This window comes from Vanacampus margaritifer, chromosome 19 (assembly GCF_051991255.1).
Source record: "Vanacampus margaritifer isolate UIUO_Vmar chromosome 19, RoL_Vmar_1.0, whole genome shotgun sequence".
Lineage (NCBI taxonomy): Eukaryota > Metazoa > Chordata > Actinopteri > Syngnathiformes > Syngnathidae > Vanacampus > Vanacampus margaritifer.
In genome coordinates this window covers 8935803-8958441 of record NC_135450.1, presented here as the reverse complement: position 1 = coordinate 8958441, position 22639 = coordinate 8935803, and the positions used below count along the sequence as shown (strand labels likewise).

Below are 22639 nucleotides of genomic sequence, written 5' to 3'. Positions count from 1 at the left end.
AATTCCTTGTTTACTACATACAATTGATTTTTTTTCTTAAAATGTTATTTCCCCTACCGGATTACTTAATTTTAATGGGAAAAAAACCCCCACCCATACATGTGTACAGTCCAATAGTCTAGATTTGTGAAAAATTTTTAAAGTTACCAAATGGCGACATAGGATTTGGCCCGACACCAGCGATATACAAAAAATATATTTTTTAATAGTTTGACAACCAGTGCGTTAAAAAAAAAGGAATTTGAAGGGTTACAAAAATAAGAACGAATGGGTATTGTAATGACAACTGATGCCACTGAAGTTATAGCTTTAAGCAGTAGTAGAAGCAATTCTACCAGTGATTATTTGTATTATTCCTTCTTTTTTTTAACACAACTATCCATACTTTTTTGAGAGTAGTTGACTGTAATTACGTGCTCGTAATAAAGAGAACGTGACTTCCGTCATGTACTGTCTCTTTAAATGTGGCGGGCTGCCCTGTTGTTGCTGTGCTGGAAACCCCGTACAGCCTGTTGGGGCCCAAGATGGCTGAATACTCACGGGGGACTGTTAGCAAATATCCGAGCAAGACATCGGGAATGAATGACAAATAGCAATACGGTGTAAAGCAAAACGCTCGAAGTAATTTGACGCTCACGGGTTGTTGGTTTGCATTGTTTTTGGGATGTATAAATACCAGAAAGGAGAGAGTTTTCTCTCCGCGGCCCCGAGCCAGAACATGGCGGAACACTTTGGGAAGAAATAGCAGCTAGCGCTAGCCAGCTGGCGCATTATTGAGTCCTATTTAGAAACATTGTTCCGGATTAACATAAACGCTCAGTACTGCCCGTAAATGTGAAAAGAATGTTTTCGGTGTGCAGTTGGGGTTATTTTGCATTAACACGGGCAACATACGAATCGCTTGCATTTGGCTTACATGGAGGCAAGTCAACTCGTTAGCTTTGCTATTCGCTAACGTTGTGAGTCCGCCGGAGCACAACAACGGGGAGAGTGTTTTGTGGAGAGTTAGTCGACTTCTGGATTAATTCTCGCATACATGGGCATGTAATTAATGTCAACATTGCGCGGTGTAGCGGTTGTATAAACTACTACCCCATCCGCGTTGTGCATTTATCATGTTTTGTTTTTACTACTCTTCACGGGTCTTTTATGTAATGTGTGGTGGTGATAATAATCTCTTGGTCGAAAAAATATAGTGTAAATATATTGGATGTGAAAGGGGAGGTTCGGTAGAGAGTTGCACCTGCTACGGAGGAATAATTGTCGGGTCATCTGTCAAGCTCGCAAGGCCGTTGTCGTGTTCGATTGTTGGACCGGGTCCGAGGGGTGAATTGGAAGTTGTGGCGTTACTAAGGTGAAGCAGGTACCCTGTAACAGCCCAGCAGGGGTTGGGTGAAGGGGGGAGACCGCTCACGACTACCTGCCAGGATGACGGACACTCGACGACGAGTCAAAGTTTATACCCTCAATGAGGACAGACAGTGGGACGACCGCGGCACCGGACATGTCTCGTCGGGGTATGTGGACCGACTGAAAGGCACGTCTCTTCTGGTGCGAGCCGAGAGTGACGGTGAGTAAGTTTATGCACGCCTTGACATCCCCTGTACCTCTCAACATTAGGTGGAATAAGTCCTCACTCCATACTTGAGTAGAAGACAAAAGTTTTGCCCAAAAGGGAGTAGAAAAAATAAATTTGTTCAAATGTGACGAGTAAAAGTAAAAAGTTGTCAGAAAAACAACACTCAAAGTACCTACTTAACCAATTATTTGTACTTTGTTACAACCCACCGGTGCCACTCTGATTTGTTTTCTGTTTGTCGCCCTCAAGGTTCTCTACTACTGGAGTCCAAAATAAACACAAACACAGCGTACCAGAAACAGCAGGTTGGTGATTTTTGTCAAGCTCAAGTGCAGTGTCGCAATTTTTTACGTCTTAATATGGACATTTTGTTTCTCTCTTTTGACAGGATACGCTCATCGTGTGGTCAGAGGCCGAAAACTATGATTTGGCCCTCAGCTTCCAGGAGAAAGCCGGTTGCGATGAGATCTGGGAGAAAATTTGCCAGGTGTGTTTGTCAGCTACACCGGTGTTTATTTTCCCGTCAAGGGCATCATGCATTTTAAAGTGGGAGTCAACGGTACCATCGTTGTTCCCAATTTAGAACACACAGTCTGTAAATAAATAACAAAATGAAAATCTTAAATGCTCAATGAATCAGTTTCATACAGTACAACTAGGGATGCACCGAAATGAAAATGTTTGGCCGAAAATGAAAAATGCTTTTGCGGAAACCAAAATACCGTCAAAAAAATTATGCCAATTTTTTTTTACTATCATTGCATTTATTATAATTAATTACAATTATATCATTATTAGTATAAAATATTTATTTAGCACTGGCATTTTAACAAAACACTATCTAAATTTAAATGTGCCCACACAGCAGACATTTGGCTGGCTGGTACAATTGTACATTAAACACCAAACGAGGGTTGAGCATTTTCTGGCGGTGTGATTGCACTTTATAGTCAATGTAGTTCGCACAGGCGGGTACGGATGCGTGCGGCGGGACAAGGTGCGGCGCACTTAAAATCGGCACATTCTCATATTGACCAATGCTTAAAACTGTTGATAGCAAAAGTGCTAGCATTAGCTAAAGTATTTAGCACGGCCACCGGGATGCCGGTTATAAAGTGGAAGCGTTCGAAGGGGCTCTTATTAAAAAAAAAAAAAAAAAAAGGAACGCGCTGCAGGAGGAAGAGTGGCTCACCTGTCCTGCAGTACACGGCAGTTCTGTCTTTTTTCGACCCGCTTAAACGTTTTAAACCAAGCGATGGTTTTCCGGCGTGCCCAATGACCTCGGGGGAGCCGCTGCGACCGACCGGTGCCAACTCACACGGTGAAAAGTCAGCGAGGAGAGACGCGTACACTCACCCCCGCGTTCGCTGTTTAATTCAAACAGACGCTTGCTTGCGGCGGGTTTTTGCTTGCGTCACCACAACCTATTTCGTTCATATTCTTTCGGCTTTGATTTTATTTCGGCCGAATGCCGAAAATAGCAAAATTGGCCATTTTCAGACGAATATTCGGTGCATCACTAAGTACAACATATTGGAAGTGAAACTAGTGTCTTTGTTTTGACTGCCGACTTGACGCAATAGCTCCTCTTCTTTTATTAATCAACTCTGCAGCTAATGTTAGTTAATGTGTGATCTATATATTTTTTTATAGTGATAGATCATTATGTCTTTTCCAGGGCCGATACGATACCAGTTATTAGTAGTCAAGGAGGTTGATAATGATATTTGACGTTGATGTTTAATTGCAGTAAAACAGAAAATATTAGCGTTAAAAAACAAACCAAAAAAACTTTATTTTGTTGAAATGCCATTGAGCATATTTGTTAAAAGGTAATTATTTTCTTTTAATTTAACCATATAGAAAATGGTAATGTGTTTTAAAAATTTTAACAAAATCATAATTGAAATGTTAAACTTTCACTTATTTTTGTTAATTTTTTTTTAACAAAAACAAAGTACAGGAAGTTCCCAGTTTCGGCAGCATTTCTTATCAAGTGAAATATTAGCTAAATACATCAATACAAATTCCCTGAAGTCAACACTGTTTTAAATTGATCTTTTAAGATCACTGAGCGACCAACGCTTGCAAACTTAGCGCATTTTGGGTTTTCGTCAGGGTTCATAAAAGGTTTCCAAAGATGTTCGCAGACAGTGAAAATTTGTCTGAACATGTTAAAATGTCTTTTGCCACAAGAAAAACTGTTTGTGACAAGTAAAAACTGTTATCATCTTTTGCAACCTTTTACGAATCCTGACGAAACCCAGAATTTCACAAAGTTCGCAAGTATTCACTGCTCAGTGATATCGGAGCTTTATCGGCCTTCTGACTTATAAAAAAAAAAAGCAGATGCCGATATTTGCCAAAATTCCAAATATCTGCACCGATAATCGGATATATGCCTATATTTTTGGTTCACATATCAAAAAATAGGTGTCGGGCTGTCACTTCATCTCATTAGTTTTCTCCATTCTCAAGGTGCAAGGAAAAGATCCATCTGTAGACATCACCCAAGATGTGGTCGATGAGCTGGAAGAGGAGCGCTTCGATGACATGTCATCGCCTGGTTTGGAGCTGCCGCCGTGCGAGCTGAATCGGCTGGAGGACTTGGCGGAGCTGGTGGCTTCCTCGCTCCCGTCGCCGCTGCGGCGCGAGAAACTGGCGCTGGCCGTAGAGAACGAGGGCTACATTCGCAAGCTCCTCGAACTGTTCCGCGTATGCGAGGATCTGGAGAACCGGGAGGGACTGCACCACCTGTACGAAATCATCAAAGGCATTTTTCTACTCAACCGCACGGCGCTCTTCGAGGTCATGTTTTCGGACGAGTGCATCATGGACGTCATCGGTTGTCTGGAATTCGACCCCGCGCTGCAGCAACCGCGGCGGCACCGCGAGTTCCTCACAAAGACAGCCCGCTTTAAGGAGGTGATCCCCATCTCGGACCCTGAACTGCGTCAAAAAATACACCAGACGTATCGGGTGCAGTACATTCAGGACATGGTACTGCCCACTCCCTCCGTCTTTGAGGAGAACATGCTGTCCACCCTGCACTCCTTCATCTTCTTCAACAAGGTGGAGATTGTGGGCATGCTTCAGGTGAGCTCGGATCCACATCAAGCCATGCTATCGTAAAATTTAGGGTCAAATAATGAGGGATTATTATTCTCATTTTTTGTTTTGTTTTCGAAAAATGTGGGATTATTTATAATAGTTGGCTAAACCCTCAAATTAAACGCTAAATTAAGTACTTTCAGTGTGAAGCTAAATGTACTGTAAATCCTGTTATGACTTCTTTTTTTTTAATCATGTGATCTTTTGTGTCAAGTGTGTAATTGTCTCCATAGAGACCAAGAAGTGTTGTGTAAACTCGTTATGCTGAATAGAAGAAACCTCAAATGTGTGTGTGTGTGTTGTTGCCTCAGGTGAAATTCAATATAAGATGATTGCTGTATTTTAGGACAAGGGTAGATAGAACTCAAGCACACACATTTATTTAAAAAAAAAAGTGGTTTAAGTGCGGTGTTATCAGTGCTGGGAAAAACACTGTACTTGGAATACAGACAAAATAAAAATTAAAAAAATGGCTTGACACAAATCACAAACTGAAGATACAAATTGTGATTTGTTGTTTGATTTTTCACTTTAACACAAAGAAAATGAGCACGATAATATAATAGAGTTTCTGATGTTACTTTTACGACTGATAAATGGCGCTCACCACTTTTTTTTTGCCCTCCCTCTCTTCTTCGATGACAGGACGATGAGAAGTTCCTGACAGATCTTTTTGCACAGCTCACAGACGAGGCTACAGACGATGACAAAAGACATGAACTGGTATTACAAAGATTCTTTTTGAGAGAGAAAAAAGCAAGCCGGCGATTTCTAAATGTTTCCTTTTCCCGTTCAGGTTAACTTCTTGAAGGAATTCTGTGCGTTCTCACAAACATTACAACCTCAAAACAGAGATGCCTTCTTCAAGACTCTGTCAAACATGGGTATTCTTCCTGCACTGGAGGTCATACTGGTGAGTCGAGACACTTGAACGCGGGTTTATTGTATGTGCTGCAATCCTGCTTCACTATTGGGATCTTGTTATGTGCACATGTAAATAGAAGAAGAAGCCAGAACATTTGTTCCTGTTTTAAATCTTTTTTTAGCCGCAGTTCGAAGAAGCTTGAGGAGAATTGTTCCTTTTGACCTTCTTTGACAAAACATTAGAATCCACAGACTGACGCAACTTTTGCATGTGATGCAGGGAATGGATGACGTTCAGGTGCGGGGGGCGGCAACTGATATCTTCTCTTATCTGGTGGAGTACAACCCCTCCATGGTACGAGAATTTGTCATGCAGGAGTCTCAGCAAAATGATGACGTGAGTTCTCGGGACGAATACAAATCACCTCATTAGCCAGAATATTTTTGGTACCACTCGGTTAATGAAATGACCTTGAAGCTGACGAAACCTATATACTGTATATATATAAAAATAAAAAAAACTAACGAAACAATGATCATCTAGCCCCCGCCCCAATTAACAGAGGGGTACCGAAAACGTTACTCAGTCGTGTTCTTAATATCTTCTGTTTTTTTTTTTTTTTTTTTTTTGTGCTATCCAGGACATCCTACTGATCAACCTCATCATAGAACACATGATCTGTGACACAGACCCCGAGTTAGGAGGGGCCGTGCAGCTGATGGGTCTGCTCCGAACTCTGGTCGATCCAGAAAACATGCTGGCTACCGTAAATGTGAGTTTGCACGGCTTCATACCAAGTAAACAAGTACGGTATTGATGCGTGGGTTTAAGTGTATCTGGAAAGTAAAAAAAAAAAAAATGTTTGTCTACATTAAACTTTTGTAATTCATTGAAAAGTTACTGAAGAGGTTTTGGTAATGTCATGGAAATATTGTGTGAATAATATTGAATATGTGTAAAAAAAAAAAAAAGGTTTAATGTGCGATTAAAATTTAAATTGTCCCGGAAGTGCAATGTCATGCTGTATCGGTTATGCGACAGTTCATAATGTTAGCGTAAAGCAAACAAGTCGATCGTTCACCGACACTGACAAAATGACAGGGAAATGTTGTTAATCAGTGTTTTTTTTTTTTAAGTAAAACATTTAATTTGCTGAACACTATGTGTTGCTTAGTTTGTTACTGCACTTTTATGAACACAAATATAGACGGCTGTAGCTGCAGCAACTGCAATTTTTGCGGCAAGGCAGAGGAATTTGCGTGCACGTAACGAGAACAGATTAGAAGTCATGAAGGCATAGTGTCCATTAAGTGATGTACTTGTCATACTCCTCCTACAAATTGTCAGTAGACGTGTCTGATCTTTTCAAGATAGTGTTTTCCGACGGACAGTTTGCTAGGAGATTTATATGTATCTTTTTTCTTACATATTTTTGGATACAAAATGTATTTGAGAAATCAGGAGATTCTAATTATGGCCCTAAAGCATTTTTTTTTTTTTGTTCTCGGTTGAGCTTAATCTGTTATGGAGAGCGCTCAGATGGTTGAGTTGTTAATGTTATTGATACCCGCTAGTTTTGCTACTGTTGAAATTTGTACATGACGGTGACAAGATGTCTGGTTTGATTAGAGCATTGACTACAATGTTTGAGGTGATGTGCAAGAGGACTTAAAAAGTCAGAGCGTAAATAAACGACAAGCAGTTTTGGCAATCGTGTAGATCTGGATTTTTTTTTTTTGTTGTCTCCTTCACGACACAAACCCAAAACGTAACTTAGCTATTGCTGAATTGTCAAAATTTTCATACGTCTGTATTATTTTGCCGCTTTTGCTTGATCCTGCTTTTTTCAGCCAATACATTGAAGTGAAAATGACCTGATTAACCCCAATTTCTGTTCACATAATTGTATTGGGATAGGCCTTTAATCAACGTGTCATAGTAATATTAACAATATGTTGTATACCGGTACGTTCTCTACAGAAAACTGAAAAGACCGAGTTCCTGAGCTTCTTCTACAAGCACTGTATGCATGTCCTGTCAGCTCCACTTCTGGCCAACACCACCGAGGAAAAGCCTAGCAAAGGTAACCTGAACCTCCGCGTGAACAAGCCCAAGTGCTGATGTCATAAACCCACTGATAAACAAATGTCTCTTCTCTTAGATGATTTCCAAACATCTCAGTTGTTAGCGCTCATTCTGGAACTGCTGACATTCTGCGTGGAGCACCACACCTATCACATCAAGAACTACATCATCAACAAGGACATCCTCAGGAGGGTTCTGGTACTCACAGCCTCTCAGCACGCCTTCTTGGCACTATGTGAGTTAGCTTAGCTCATGCTAAATCAAATTTGTGTGTGTGTTTTTTTTTTTTTTTTTAGTGTCTTGTCATTTTCAAAATGCTTTCCTGACTCACACCAGGTGCCCTGCGCTTCATGCGGAGAATCATCGGCCTGAAAGATGAATTCTACAACCGCTACATTATGAGAAATTTTCTCTTCGAGCCCGTGGTGAAGGCCTTCCTCAAGAACGGCTCGCGTTACAATCTCATGAACTCGGCTATCATCGAGATGTTTGAGTATGTCCGTGTGGTGAGTAGTTGTGCTAAAAAAACCCAAAAAAAAACCACGCATCCTGGGCACTTAAACACTATCAAATAATAATAATAATAATTTAATGAATGCGTATTAATTTGTATGGTGTATTTTCTCCTTCCTCCCCTTGTGCTGCTGCTTTTCTTTTTCCATACTGCACTCCTCCTTTTACTCCTCTTCCTCGTTACGATACACTCCCAAACTCCCTGCTTCTTCCCTTCCAATACATTCGCACCCGTCTTCCCCGCATCAACCCCCCCCCCTCCTCTTTTCCATTACTCCTAGGAGGATGTGAAGTCTCTCACCGCTCACATCATTGAGAATTATTGGAAGGCTCTCGAGGATGTGGATTACGTCCAGACCTTCAAGGGCCTGAAGCTGCGCTATGAACAGCAGCGCGAGAGGCAGGACAACCCCAAGTTAGACAGGTAGACTTCATATTTTGCACAAATGTTGACAATTCTCAGGTGTTTTTAGTGCATGATGTGATAGATATAATCGGATAAAGGTGAGATACAAAGTTGACCAATTCCAATTTAACTCTTAGATCTGATTGTCTTTTTTTTTCTCGATTTCTATGTACATTTCAAGTGACAAGGAGCTGAACCAATTACATGTCAATAACTTAAGGTATCAACACCAGGGAGTGACAATACATTAGCGACCAATATTAAATACTGTAATACAAATATTAAATGTTACATACCGTTAAGTTGACCTGGGCTGTCCCTGCCTCCCCATTAATTTAAGTGCGTGTACTTTGTGCATTATTTCACCATAGATTTGGCCTTTGGTTGGCACAAAAAACAGCAAATAGATGTCCAGTGAATAGCATAAAATAGCTTTAAAAAAAACTAAATCATGCATATTTAAAATGTGTAAAATAGTGGTGTCAAACATAGGGCCCACGGGCCAGAACAGAACCCTCAAGGGGTTCAATCTGGCCCCCGTGTGGACAGAACACAAACTGCTGGTTTTTTTTTGCTAAAATTGACTGTTGCTAATTTTGTCCACTTGGAGGGTTCACTACCAACCACTTAAATGACATTTGGAAATTTTGGCTATTAAATAATAAATACATTAAATAATATATAGTTTAAGAATGTACTTGTTATTATTTGCACCCAAAAAAGGGGATTTTTTTTAACCTGTCTCTCTCTTTTTTCGGGGGGGTTAAAGATTTATTTGCCACGGACATACTGGTACGAGATCAAATTTGGGTGAAATTGGCTCCTGAATTAAAATGAGTTTGACACCCCTGGTGGGAATACTTCAACTACTGTTAACAAAAACGTTGCACAAACATGTAACTTGTCTCATTCCTTCTCATTCATCAGCATGCGCTCCATCCTGAGGAACCACCGCTTCCGTCGCGACGCCCGCACACTGGAGGACGAGGAGGAGATGTGGTTCAACACGGACGAGGAGGACATCGAGGATGGTGAGGCTGTAGTGCGTCCCTCGGAAAAGATGAAGAGCGAGGAGGACCTCATGGAACCCATAAGCAAGTTCATGGAGAGGAAGAAATGCAAGTACTTTTTGATACCTATTTCAGAAACGGAATTCCATTGTATTTCATCAAAACAGAATAAAAGAGAGTACCAGTGTTGCCAAAAGTCAACATCTTAGTGGCATCTCTGTTCCAACTCTTCCTGCAGTGAAAGACGCAGATGACAAAGAAGTTCTGGGGAAGTCGAGCTTGTCGGGCAGGCAGAACCCGAGCTTCAAACTCTCCTTTTCCGGCGCCACCAAAACTGGCCTGTCAAGCCCGCCGCCATCTGCCTCCCTGAACCCCGGTTCCCCTGGCTCACCAGAGTCTCCGAGCTCAGGAACGCGAAGCTCAGGCGCCACCCCAGCGGTAACCACAAAGGTAGGTTAAAAGGACGAGCAGTCGCTTTTAGAAAATGCTTATCACAATGGCAATATCCAACTCATTTGCTCCCAAAAATGTATAAATACGTTCTATTTTAAATATAATCATGGTCCCAAAAACGTATTTATACATGTTTTGTTTGTTTATGCTAGAGCATAGAGAAGGCTTTGATATGCAGCCTCTGAATGGAAGAGAACGCTTGAAGCAATGGTAGTTATTACAAAAACGGCCAGTAGGTGGTAGCAGAGTACAAGAGATAAAGTTGCAAAAAAGCTCTTTTTCCCCCTCTGTTCTAAACAGATTTGTGAATAATGATGAAACTTAGCTATATTCTAATGCTAATTGCTGCAAAACGGAAACGTACAAATGTACTTCTTTCCTGATGAAAGAAGAGACTCTAATCTTTCTTTTGGTAGGTTCCATGTTTTATAGCAATAGAACACAATATTCTGTGGGCCTTGCAAAATCAGTCAAAATCCAGTAAAACAGCCGGGAGCGAAGTGGGTTGCTTCAATGAAAATGGCTGGGAGTGAATGAGTTAAAGCACGTTGTTTTTTTCTTTTTCTCCTGTTCCCAAATAAGCTTTCAAACTTTCCACTCCATTGTCTTGTCTTCTGCAGGGAGGATTAGTAGGACTGGTGGATTATCCCGATGACGACGAAGATGAGGAAGAAGACGAGGAGGAGGAGGAAGGAGAGAGTAAAGACGACCCTCTGCCACCTTCCAAAAAGTCCAAACTGAACTCCTAAAGACGCGCCACGGACCCCGTTTGCGCTCCAGTCAGACATTTTCTGAACACAGGAATTTCTTCTTCACACGGGAATGATCAACCTTAAACAAATGGAATGAACGAAAGCCACACTCTGCTGGCAGGTCACGAGAGGAGACGGACGCGAACGGATTCTTTCTCCTCCTCCCCCTCAGACCAGCCCGATTCAAACAAGTGCCAATCAGGAGAGCAGGAGGGAGACGCGTCTGAGAGGACAGACAGGTGGACGTCAAGTCAAGGCGGAGGGTCGGCCGGCCGCGCAGCGAAAAACAAACAAACAAAAAAAACAACCTCTTGCTGTTATAATGAAGATGACGGAGGAAATGACCACATTAAAAAAAATAAATAAATAAAAATGTATATGCAGACTGAAGTCCCCCAAGAGCTTGCGCACTTGGATCATAACCCCACTGCCCCCCCACCCACCGCCCCCCACCCCACTCAGGGAAGGACATCATTTGGCCAAATGGTTCAGCCAATTCAGACCCACGCACTCATCCCCTCTCCAGAATTCACTTCTTCTTGTTCTTTTCTTCCTCTCCTTGTCTGTTGGTTTGTGTCCTTTTTAAGTTAGCATATAGGACCAGACAAAGAGAGCTGTATTTCTTGTAGTTTGATGATGTCATCAGTGTTGTCGTTCTCCGGCAGTCATTTCTCTGAAGAGGAAAAAAAAAAAAAGCCAGCATTTTCTTTCATCATTTCACGTTCTCTTTGTCTCGCAAACCATTCTCCTGTTAATTTTCCTTTTTGTAAATGACAACAAAAAGAGACCTGCCTTTAAATGTTCAGGATGTTTTCAGTCACACTTGAACAGGTTTTTAAAGACCTCAGTAGGTGAGCTAGTTTTACCATTTTTGCCCTTTGAAACTGCAGATTTTTTGGAGAAATTTGTAATCCCGTCTTGATTAAAGATTGAGTGGAATTCTCGATATGATGTATTTTGTCATATCTTCTCATTTTGTTTCCTTTTACATGAGTGTACACTTAGTTGTTCAGAATATTTGGGACCATTAAAATGATCTTTGCTGTAAGGTGTCCTACTACCGTTTGTCCTCAAGTGTCTCCTTGTTGTGGCAAAGTTATTAGATCAGGATTTCCCATAGTTATTCTTTTTTTACTCCACTGGATCCAAAAGTATTACATTGGGTCTGACAATAACAAAAAAATAGCAGTAAATGACAAGACAAATGAATCAAACAGGACTTATTATTTTCAGCATTTTACATTACAAGTGTTATTAAAATGGGCCAAAAGTTTGGGAATTCTGACTTGGTCCATTACTCCTACTATTCTTGTACAACATGTAAACATTTAGGTCAGTTTGCATAGAAAAGTCTCCAGAAACATGCAAGTTGTTTTAGTTCACTCCTTGTCCACTAGATGGCAAACTTGTCCTGCAAGAGAGGACATAAATGTCAATCATGCATCTTTTCATGGGCCATTTAAGTTGCAGCTTATAGCTCAGCTCTACAGGAATGTGTGCATTCAAATCTCTACAGTAGTTTCCATTGTCCATGCGGCGCCATGGTGGTATGTTAAAATAAAAGTTTATTTATTAGTCTTACAAAAGAAAGGGAATCCTCATCCAGGGCTTGCTGTGAAAGGATTCTAAAAGGCAAAAGCCAATAAATGCCTGATCTTGCAACGATTTTTCTTCCTCTGTCTGATACCGTATGCCACATCCCAACTTTTCCCACAACAGGCTAAAATTATTTATGCTCAAGTGCATTAATGGCCTTCAACCAGTTCTTGTTAATTAAAAGTCAACAAAGGAGGAGCTCACTGCTCAGATGTCACACATATGCCTTTCACATGAAAGCCATCATTGGACAAAAGAAGCCCTCTCTACCACTGTGTGTTTGTGCGATCTTCATCGCCGCCACCTCTCCCCGCTGCCAAGATGCCGTTACCCGTCCCGGTCCGACCCGCCTGTATGTCTGCCAGTCTGCAGGGTCACCATCAGAGACATAGCTGTTCCTCTGCTTCCCGCTGGGCATGTGAAAAGCATAGTTGACACTTCCTTTTGATCGACTCGGCTCCATGGCATCGGCCCTGTCACGTTAACAACTGGACCCGGATTAGACTGGGTGGACATTTGAAAAAAGGCCAGTATCTATGTAGCTATCAATCAATCTATCCTAATGTTTTTATGTGGCGTTTGCTTGATTGATCCAGCCGAGAAAAACATCGCAGTGCTCAACCTCCCTACTCACTTGACCCGACTGAGATATTTTTCCGCTTTCCCAAGCTCAAAGGGTCATCAAGGGCACCCATTCTAAAGATGTTGACGACGTCAACATGGCCGTGACGATGGAGGTGCAGGAGGCCGGGCAAATCCTTCCAGGAGGGCATCAAAGCGTGGAGAAGAAGGCTGGGAAATTGGGTAATTTCGACTCCAAGGGATTTGCTTTGAAAAATGAAATCTTGTAGTTTGCATCTTTTGTGACAGCAGTCCTGAAACCTTTATGACCTACGTCTTATATTGTTTTTGATTAATGCAAGGTGATAAAGAAGAAAGGCAAATATCCTGTCTTGTGAGTAACATCCTAATCAAATCCATACCATAACAAAAACAATAGCAATCTGTACTAAAGTAACCTTGCTAACCTTGAAACAGAAAGGGGAGCAAATCATCGCTGAATGTCTTGCTGTCTGTCAGTCATGCTGTATGAAAGGTGTGATTGGTGGCAAACAAGGAAGTGAAAGATGATCAACCCCACTGAGAAAAAAAGCTAACTCCACGCATTAAGTAGGATTCAAACCAGAAACCTCTGATGATGCAGATGCAGACGTTCTGTATACAGTACTAACCACTTGCTCCTCCCACCCAGTGTTGCCAACTTGGCGAGTTACTTTCCAAAGCCTGTTGGCGATTTATTTTTTTTTTTTTTTTTAAAGTCAAAAGCGACTGGCGACTTTTTCTGGTAGACAAAGCATTTAAATCATGAAGTTATTTTGAGAATCGATGGCCTATTTCAAAGGCAAAAACAAACAAAAGATAATATATTTTTTAGTTCTAATTCTAAACATATTTAGGGCGTTTTTTTAAAACTTACTTTTTGCCTGTTCCGCGACGTTTTTAGTCTTCTCTCCTATTACAATTACATGCAAATTAGCAATGACGTAGTATTTATGACAGCCAATAGCTACTGTCCTTACTGGAGATTTAGCAACACTGCTCCCACCTGCCAGAAATGTAATCAACCAATCAAATGTAGCTAGCTATTGGTTGACAGCTGTAGACCATTAAACCACCTGCGTTAGCCAACACATCATTATAAAAGTGAGTCCAGTCGTTAACATACTTGGTTACATTATATACAGTAGGCCTACACCAAAAAAATGGACTAAGTTAAAAACAAATAAATAAATCCGGTAGCTGCTGGTATGCTGCTAGCAAACAAGGATACGAAACGGAAATATGACGCGCACGACGCCAGACGAAACATCAGAAGCCCGGTTAGGTTATGTCAACACCGGCACAAGTTTACCCTCACCAACCCCCCTGCGGTGGGCCGTGGCGGACAATAACCTGTGTTTCCCCGGCATAAAGTCTTCTCTGTGTCCGCCGAAGTTCCCCCGGCCTCCGTGGGAGCTTACGGCCCCGCACGCCCGCCGCGTCGCGTGATTAATCACCGCCTTCCATGCCCCGAGCTGGCCGCCCCACCAGGTGAGAGTTGGAGGCCAGGCCCGGCAGGACCCCGGGGTTAACAAAGACATCCGTGAAAAGAGTGGAGGAAAGTCATCATCCGTCCCATCTGGTGTACATTACAGAGGTGAGATACAGTCACGCACAAAAGCCAACGTCACTTTTGACTACCCTGATATGGTGGCCTGCTGCTTTTAATGGATTGACAGGTTCCAGTCAAAAGAGCAGAACATGATATTATGGTCACATTTTGGGCAGTGGTCGAAGGTAGCAAACGCCAAATACATAGTCACTGTTTAATAAGTCAAGTTTAGCGGCTGTAGGCATTCCTTCCATGCTCCTTACAAGTGTTTACATTTTATATTCTTATGTTTGACTGTTGGACTTGTTAAATGAACTACTGAAAGTGCATTGGCGACTGTTATGCTCCAAAAGTGTTATGATATGATTAATTTCACTTAGAACAGAGGTACCTGTGTTATTATATTTCTTTAGGTCATATCAAGACATGTTTCAATATTGAACGGACTGTGCAAAAATCCTTTACGCGGTACTGCTTTATTTAACATAGCAGTATGCATTCTTTGTGCATTCTTTGGACGTTTGAACTGCGCTAAAGGATTGCGCTTAGGCTCAAAGTAGCCTAACCAACAAGAGACATTGAGTATACGAAGATCCTTTGAGACCCGTGTGTTCAAAGCAATAGAGTCTGATTCGGTATGGTATGTTACATATTTTTGTGTGTGTTTACATTGAGAAAAATAGTAATATAGGTAGACCTCAGCTGTTCGCATGGTTATGGACCCAGACTCACCCCGAACAGCAAAAAAACAAAACATAGTAGCTGGCCCCTCTAAAAATGTGAAGAATATTCTCTTTGATAGTGCTCTACAATGCCGCAAGATGGCTAATAGAATAGCTGTAATTGGTGTCAAGGAAGTATGTAGCTAGACTCAAACTAACACATTGAGGAAATGAGACTGACTTGCTGCAAATTACAAAATGCCCTCCCTAAAATGTTTTTAATCCTTATGGCATAAACACTACCTTTGCTCTTATGCTTGGTGGAGGTAATCAGAGTTTAACCCTCCAATGTTACGCATTACGCCTGCCATCCTGTTATCACTCTTTGTCAATCTAAATCAAACAATTCCCATGACCGATGTGAGGAAGTGGAAGAATTTGGGCCTGATCTGCCGTCACTAAATGTTGAGTGGCCTGTTTTGTGGGCACAGGAAACATGGATGTGAGTGTGAGAGCTCCATAGTCTGCATGTTAAATGGAAATGTCACAGTGATAAAGACTGAACCTTCCGCACCTTGTGTGTGCGTGTGCGCGACGGGTCGGAAGTACAGTACACTGATTGGGGGGTGGGGGCCCCCGCCATAAATCCACACCATGCGGTGCAGATTGTAGCAGCAACTGTAGAATTACGATTTATAGCTTTGTCTTCCGAGTAGTGGTATGCTTTCCTGGAATTTTCAGTTGAAGTGGAACCGAGGATCTACAGCTAAGTCGACCACAAAAATTTGTCGACAGAAAAATTTCGGCCCCAAAACTATAATGAATAGTTTTAATATACTAATATTTGCGACACCCACAACCGATACTACTGCAACTTCTGTGTTTACTGTATGGACACTTGTTGTTGACAGGCCGTCCGTCAGCACCAAATGTCCGGGATGGGTTAAAAAAAGAAAAAAAAAAAAGAATACTTGATATATCGAATCGATTTTCCATTTCGAGCCTATCGATTAGAGCTGCAAGATACTGGAAAATCATGCCATATGCGATATAGTTGCTGAATATAGCGATATATCGATTAGGGTTGTACCAAAAAAATCGGTTCTGATAATGATGATTTAGTACGATTCAGAATTGATTTTAAATGTCCAAAATCTATTTTATTTAAATAATTTTATACCGTCTTGCCCTTGTTTGTGTGTGCCTTTTCTTTGGCGCGCTGTTCAGGTTGTACCCGACTTGACCACTTGGGGGCAGTGTGGTTCCGCGCGTTCTGATACACTGTTAAGTTGTAGAGAGTAGAAGGGAAAAAAAGTCCCGATCAAGTTATGCCAATAGAAGTTGCTTTTTTGCAGCGTAGGAAGTGTATATGCTGGTGAGTAATGTTAAGATGCTTTTCTGTATACATTCCTTAAGCATTTTGTATGAATAGGCGTTCTTTTGAGTGATAAAAGTGCTGTGAGTAGCGCACTAATTAGCATTAGAGAATCAGACTGCAATAGATAATGATAATTCTTCATCTATAAATTGAAGCAGAAATCATAGTCAATCAAATCATTTTGAATCAAAAATTGTTCTGAATCGAAAATCAATTTTGAATGGAATTGCAGGTTAAAAAATCGGAATCCAATCGAATCGTGAGACAGTCAAAGATTCCCACCTCTAATATCGATAATATTGCGATATTTAACATGTCCCTAAAGAAATGAAATTTTTATTATACAATGAAAGAATGAAATTTTTTCATGCGGCAAACTCAGTGTATTCTTAGTTAATCGTAATTATCTCTCAATAATGTTCAACTATTGAATGGCGGCATAAAATTCCATATGAAACTTATCGCATATTTTTGCCATATGCATATTACGTCGGCCGATATCGATATTTTTTTATAAATATTGTGCAGCCCTACTATGGATTCATAAAACCATGAATAGATTATCTTAATATCTCTTTTGCCCATACGTTTACAAGAAAATACTATTGGAATTGCCAACGTTGCCAGTTCGAATAAAACTTTATTCAGTACACAACTCGTAATAAATCCTGTTCCATGTCACTCGGCAGCATTGCATTTCCTTGGTACTGAATGTGCTTTTTAAGAACTTGCTCGTCAACATTGTTGCGCTGCTTTTTGACTACATCCTGCATTCACGTGTGTCCCGATGACCAAATTTGAACATTTGATTTTCCACATTCAAGTCAAAGTCAGCAAATCCAAGATTATTGGGTGTTTCTAAAAGATGAATGATAATCCTGTGGTTTGCGTCTGTAAAATTTGCGTTAAACGGAGACATAACCAATTAGAAAGTGACTAAACTATAAAGCTTGCTGGACACAAACAGAGGAGCAACTGTTTCATTGTTTGTACGGAGAGACTACCAAGTCTTTCAGTGCAGTAGAAATGAGTTTTTCCTTGAAGAGAAAAACAGGATGACTCCTGTGAAGGAAAGTGCAATGAAAAAGCATATAAAAATCACCCAGGGCAAGTATGAGCGAAATAGTGATGCCACACGAGCTATTGAATCCGCTTCGCGCGTTAGCATGAATGAAGCCCTTAAAGGTGTCGGTTTCTAGTCAATAAACATGCCGATCGGACGCCCGGTTCAGTGGGAGTTGAACATGTGGGACCAGTCACTCGCACATTGGCCCTCTGGTCACTTTTTCAGGATACCACTGTGTACATTCAAGTCACTATTCAGCCACACAAATCAAACCTCCGCTTAGCTCACGGCTGGTAACGTAAAACTAACTAAACACAACGTTTCCCTAAATACAGTAGCAATCAAAGCTCTGTTTGACAGAGTGAATATCGCTCTATAATCAACTTTTTTTTTTCTCTCCTGCTTTCTCTTTCTTTTTCTTTTTTTATCGTCCATGCAGCCAGGCCTGATGGCTCCTGCTGCTGGACTGTCTGAGACTATTGATGGCGTCTCAACATCATGCGGCGTTGGTGCGCGTCGTGCCAGGTTCATCGCGGCACGCCGGTTAGCGTGTGTGGTCAACAGGCGACGGGGGCGCCGTAGGGGAGCGGGGTCATGGTCCGTTTGGTCCAAAAGCTGGTGCCACACCATGTGTCCATTCAGAGTCTGTTCTGTTTATTGAATGATCATATTTAATGTGTCTTCACTGGCTGACCTTGAATGAAAATTAAACACACACACTGATTTATAATTTTAAAGCCCCCACAAACATGACCTGACAAGGAGAAGAGTTTCGCCACTTTTATTGTGTTGAATGCCTTTTGAGACACATTAAACATAATGTGGCAACATTATGGGGTGACTTTCCCATCAAAACAATGTATGGACAGACATGGAGGCCATGTTAACAGGGGAGAGAGAGAGAGTCCTTTCAATGTAGCATAGATGTTAGCTTAGCATCCATCATAGGCACATAGCTCAAAGTAGCATGTCAGATTGGTATTTACTTTCCCATTAAAACAATGTATGGACAGACATGGCGGCCATGTTAGCAGGGGAGAGAGTCCCTTCAAATGTAATGGAGCATAGACGTTAGCTCCAGAGGTGGCTAATCCAGGTCCAGAAAATTAAAATACCTGCCACAGTTTGGCTTTAGCCCCTGATGCTAGCCAGCTAGTCTCTAAAAGGTAAACAAGAACCATGAGAGCTAGCTAGGGAGCTAGCTAGCTAGCACATGGGGCTAAAGCCAAACTGTGGCAGGGTATTTACTTTCTCGACCTGGATTTGCCGCCTCTAGTTAGCTTAGCATTTGTCAAGCACGTATCTCAAAGGAGCATATCTTATCGACCCATTTATATATCTGGCTGCTGTTTTTACAGAAGCAAGTAGCGTATACGTCTCTCAACCATGCTATTTTGGTATTTGGTAAAAAAATAATAACAAAAAAATAAAAAAATAAAATATATATATATATATATATAATTTTGTTGTGTACTGGGTGTTTTTAGGTCCCAAAAAAGTACTTTGATGTAACGGACAATCAATTCCAATTAGTTTGTTAAATCGAGGTTTCACTGTACAACAAACATGGCAACATGTCTTAAACTAGCCAATATTGCCCACCAGTGGTCGTGTTTAGTGATTGAGCTACTTAAGTGGCCTTAAAAAACTCTCAAAGTCTTCGATTTGATGTCCTTCAACTTGCAAATAAGTTATACTACACTCATGGTTCAAAAGCCCTCTGCCAAGAAATTGTGTGCTTACAGCATTTTAATCTGACAATTGAAGGTGCAATAAAAAAAAAGAAGCTTTTTTTGTTCCGGCCACTTAGAGAAAGTGCGGCATATACTTGACACACTCACACAAACTTGCAGCTCATCTTTCTCCCCTCTCACTGGCCAAGGGCATATGGTTAGTCTGGGCAGGAGATAAGAGGAATGTGTCAGTGTGCGCTACTGAACAAACACATCTTTCATTCCTCCCTTTCTTCTTCCCCCTTTTCCTCGCGTTACCCTCTTCCCGGCTCCTCACCTCTTCCGTCTCGCTGACGGCTGGGCACAATTAGGAGCAGCAGCAGCAGCAGCAGAAGAAGGAGAAGGGGCGCTGTTATATTTGCGGGTGATGGCGAAGAGGGGAGGAGAAGGCAGGGAATGGGCTTCAGATGCTCTTCGGGAATGAGGGGCGGCTGTAAGGAGAAGAGGCAGTGCCTGCTTACGCCGCATTGAAAGAGGCTCTTTCCTCTCCGGTAGGGCACATCAGAGGCGCGCACCGCGCCGCTCGCTTTTGCGGAGAGAAAAGTGGTTTCCACCCAACTCTGCTTCCATTTAACTTTGACTTCCTCAACTCACACATTTGTACAGCACATGAATGCACATGCACGTACTCTGCGTTCGCTTTGATTTTTGATTGCGTTGGTTTCTGTGGCGTGTGCAAATTTACGGAGATCAATACACGGCCAATTATACGATTAGGGCATAATAATTGGAGATTTTTGTCTTGTGTAGAATTTGACTAGGGCTGCAGGCAGCTATCAAATATGTTTAAGTTGAGTATGCTATCAATTATACCACCGATAATTTGAATAATTGTATTTAGAGCTGTGAAAATTAATCGACAAGTAATTGATTATCAAATGAATCCACATTTTGGAGCTGTTTTTAATTTAAAATTGTGTAAATCCTCTGATTTCAGCATACCAACAGTAATTGTTCACTGATTTCTGTAGTCCTTCATGAAAGAAGACTGATTATCTTCTGTGTTGAATCAAAATAAGACATTTGCAAACATCTGTTTTTACTTTGGAAAACAATGATCAAACATCCATCCCCCCACCCTCCTTTTTTAAATGTCACTATATGAATACAAAGTATATAATAACCACCAATTACTGGTTAATAAAAAGTAATGAGGGAAAAATGCTTTTGTAATGCACTTTAATGACAAATTAAAATGAATCAGATTAATCGATCGTAAGTGATTGAATAATCGACAGATTAATCGATTCTAAAAATATTCGATAGGGACAGCACTAATTGTATTAAAAAATATTTTTCAGTATAAACACAATAGCACATACAAGTGGCGATGCAAGTATTAGTCTTGTACAATTGGGGTGGCCATTCTCGTGTTCTATTGTAGTATCTGTGACTTTGAATGGTCATGGCTTTAAAAGGCGAAAGTCTGCCGAGGTGAGTGATGTGGACTTGGAAGGTAGAGTTGGCTGGCTGTTTACTAGCTAATCCGTTAGCCACAAAGTCTGCATGTTGAGTGACACACCTGACCGCTGATCTAGAGGACTGCAAATCAACATTGGTAGAGCTAGTGCTCTAGAATACAGAACTTAGACATACTTTGGTGACATGTTCACAGTACGATGATTTCTTCGACAGTATATAAAAGTTTGAGTTACGTCGCTGCCCTAGGAACAGAAATCCGTCGTAAACCGAGGACCACCATAATTGTATCCCGAAGCAACAGATGCAAAATGGAGCTCATTACCAGCACAGACGTCAACCAGGAACGGACATTTGAAGAAGTCCATGTGCCTTTGATTAAATTTGTGTTATGTCCCGGGTGACTTGAGATTCTACACAGACGTATCCCTCATGTAGAAAAGTGTGAAGATGGTCCCTCTCAGCCAAGTGTTGGGAATAACACAATTCCAGCTGCTATTATTAGCAGCACACTGTTCCACAGGCCTGATTCAATTCCTCCCCGCCACTCCCTCCATGTCTCCTGCCCAACGGGAATCGTTTCATCATTATCTCGCTGCGGCTATCGCAGCTCACTACAAGAAGGGCAGCCCCTTCGCTTCCATTCCAACCAGGCTTTTTATAGGCTTCTGCTTACATTGTGTTGCTCACACAGTGTGTCAAGGGTTCCGGGTGTAATAGTTCCCAGAGTCAGGCCACGCACTTATCCTTTCATTGAGCACTCAAACACTCGCACCCCTTCATCCGCCCGACATTTCAAGGGCACCGGGGGGGGGATGGGGGCTGCGATGTCAGCATATCACACCTCGCCCCGTTTGTGTCACTCTTAGAATTCGCACATACAAATAGAAAGACAAATATAGCAACATTTCCATGAACACTCCCACCAGCCCCAAACTGATCAGTCTCGCAAAGTGTGTTACATTACAGATAAGTGCAAAAGTCACAATGAATCGCCTCTGCCTTGACCTTAGCCAGCAGCTATTACGTTAGCCAGATGGTCAAAAAGGGATGAAAGGCAGAGTCAACTGTAGACAGATGATGTAAGACATTTGAAGGCTCATAACAGACCAGAAGTGTAAAACCAGTATTTCCTGTGAGCTTTTGCATACATTAAACCCTGCGTATTCATGGGGAATCACTCAAATTTTATGTTGCAATGGTTGTAACTCGAAAAACTTGCAAGTTGGGGTACTTCTAACTCACTGTACCTCCATATTAGTAGTTTGAAATATAAATACATGCATGGTTCCAGAGGTGGGCATTCCATCAATAAGGGGCGACCATTTTGTTGACGATTTACGATTGTCAGGAAGCTTCGAAAAATGGACAAATTTAGTACTGACGGAAGTGGGTTTTCGTCCGTCAATGTAATTGTTAATCCGTCAATGGAAGTCCCATTTTGGTGAAGGATTGATGGGTGCCCACTGCGAATGACGGAAATATTGACGAAAGCTAATTTTGCTGAGCAATTGATGAATGATGGATTTGATGATTCGGCTTGAAATATTGACGGATTGACTCTTATGGAAGGATGTCCGACTCTGACTATGATCGAATGATGGACGCTCAAAATTCATTGACGGGCCCATCTCTGCATTTTTCGAAGACTCTGTAACCTACATTAACCTAGGCTAAACCTCCGCATTTTAGAGCGTTATAGAAATCACAAAAAAACACAAATATCAGAATTTTCCATCAAATGGCTGAAGACAAGTTCCACCAAAAAAACACATGAATTGATGAATTTGCAAATAGATGGGGTTTGACTGTATTTGTGCTTTGCCACATTCCCAGACATCCCTGGACATCGTTGTTAC

The 22639-nt window shown here is 41.5% G+C and overlaps 1 protein-coding gene and 1 long non-coding RNA gene across 4 annotated transcripts in view; both read left to right on the top strand.

Annotated features, from left to right (window-relative positions):
* The first annotated feature begins 505 nt into the window (after positions 1-505).
* On the top strand, positions 506-11822 carry smek1 (SMEK homolog 1, suppressor of mek1 (Dictyostelium)). Of its 2 annotated transcripts, none has more exons than XM_077552739.1 (15): positions 506-1570; positions 1829-1884; positions 1968-2066; positions 4058-4675; positions 5336-5413; positions 5487-5603; positions 5835-5951; positions 6196-6327; positions 7536-7638; positions 7717-7875; positions 7977-8146; positions 8438-8577; positions 9487-9677; positions 9808-10019; positions 10643-11822. In XM_077552739.1, the coding sequence occupies exons 1-15, from the start codon at positions 1429-1431 to the stop codon at positions 10769-10771; spliced, it is 2463 nt and encodes an 820-aa protein (XP_077408865.1). In that variant the 5' UTR covers positions 506-1428; the 3' UTR covers positions 10772-11822. The 2 variants fall into 2 exon arrangements, with proteins under 2 accessions (XP_077408865.1, XP_077408864.1); XM_077552738.1 differs by having other exon boundaries at positions 8435-8577.
* Positions 11823-14034: 2212 nt separating this feature from the next.
* The window catches only part of LOC144039419 (uncharacterized), a 155196-nt gene continuing 146591 nt past the window's right edge, over positions 14035-22639 (top strand). For both annotated transcript variants that reach the window (XR_013289437.1, XR_013289436.1), the window contains exon 1: positions 14035-14567. This is a non-coding gene — a long non-coding RNA (uncharacterized LOC144039419). The remainder of the gene's footprint in view (positions 14568-22639) is intronic.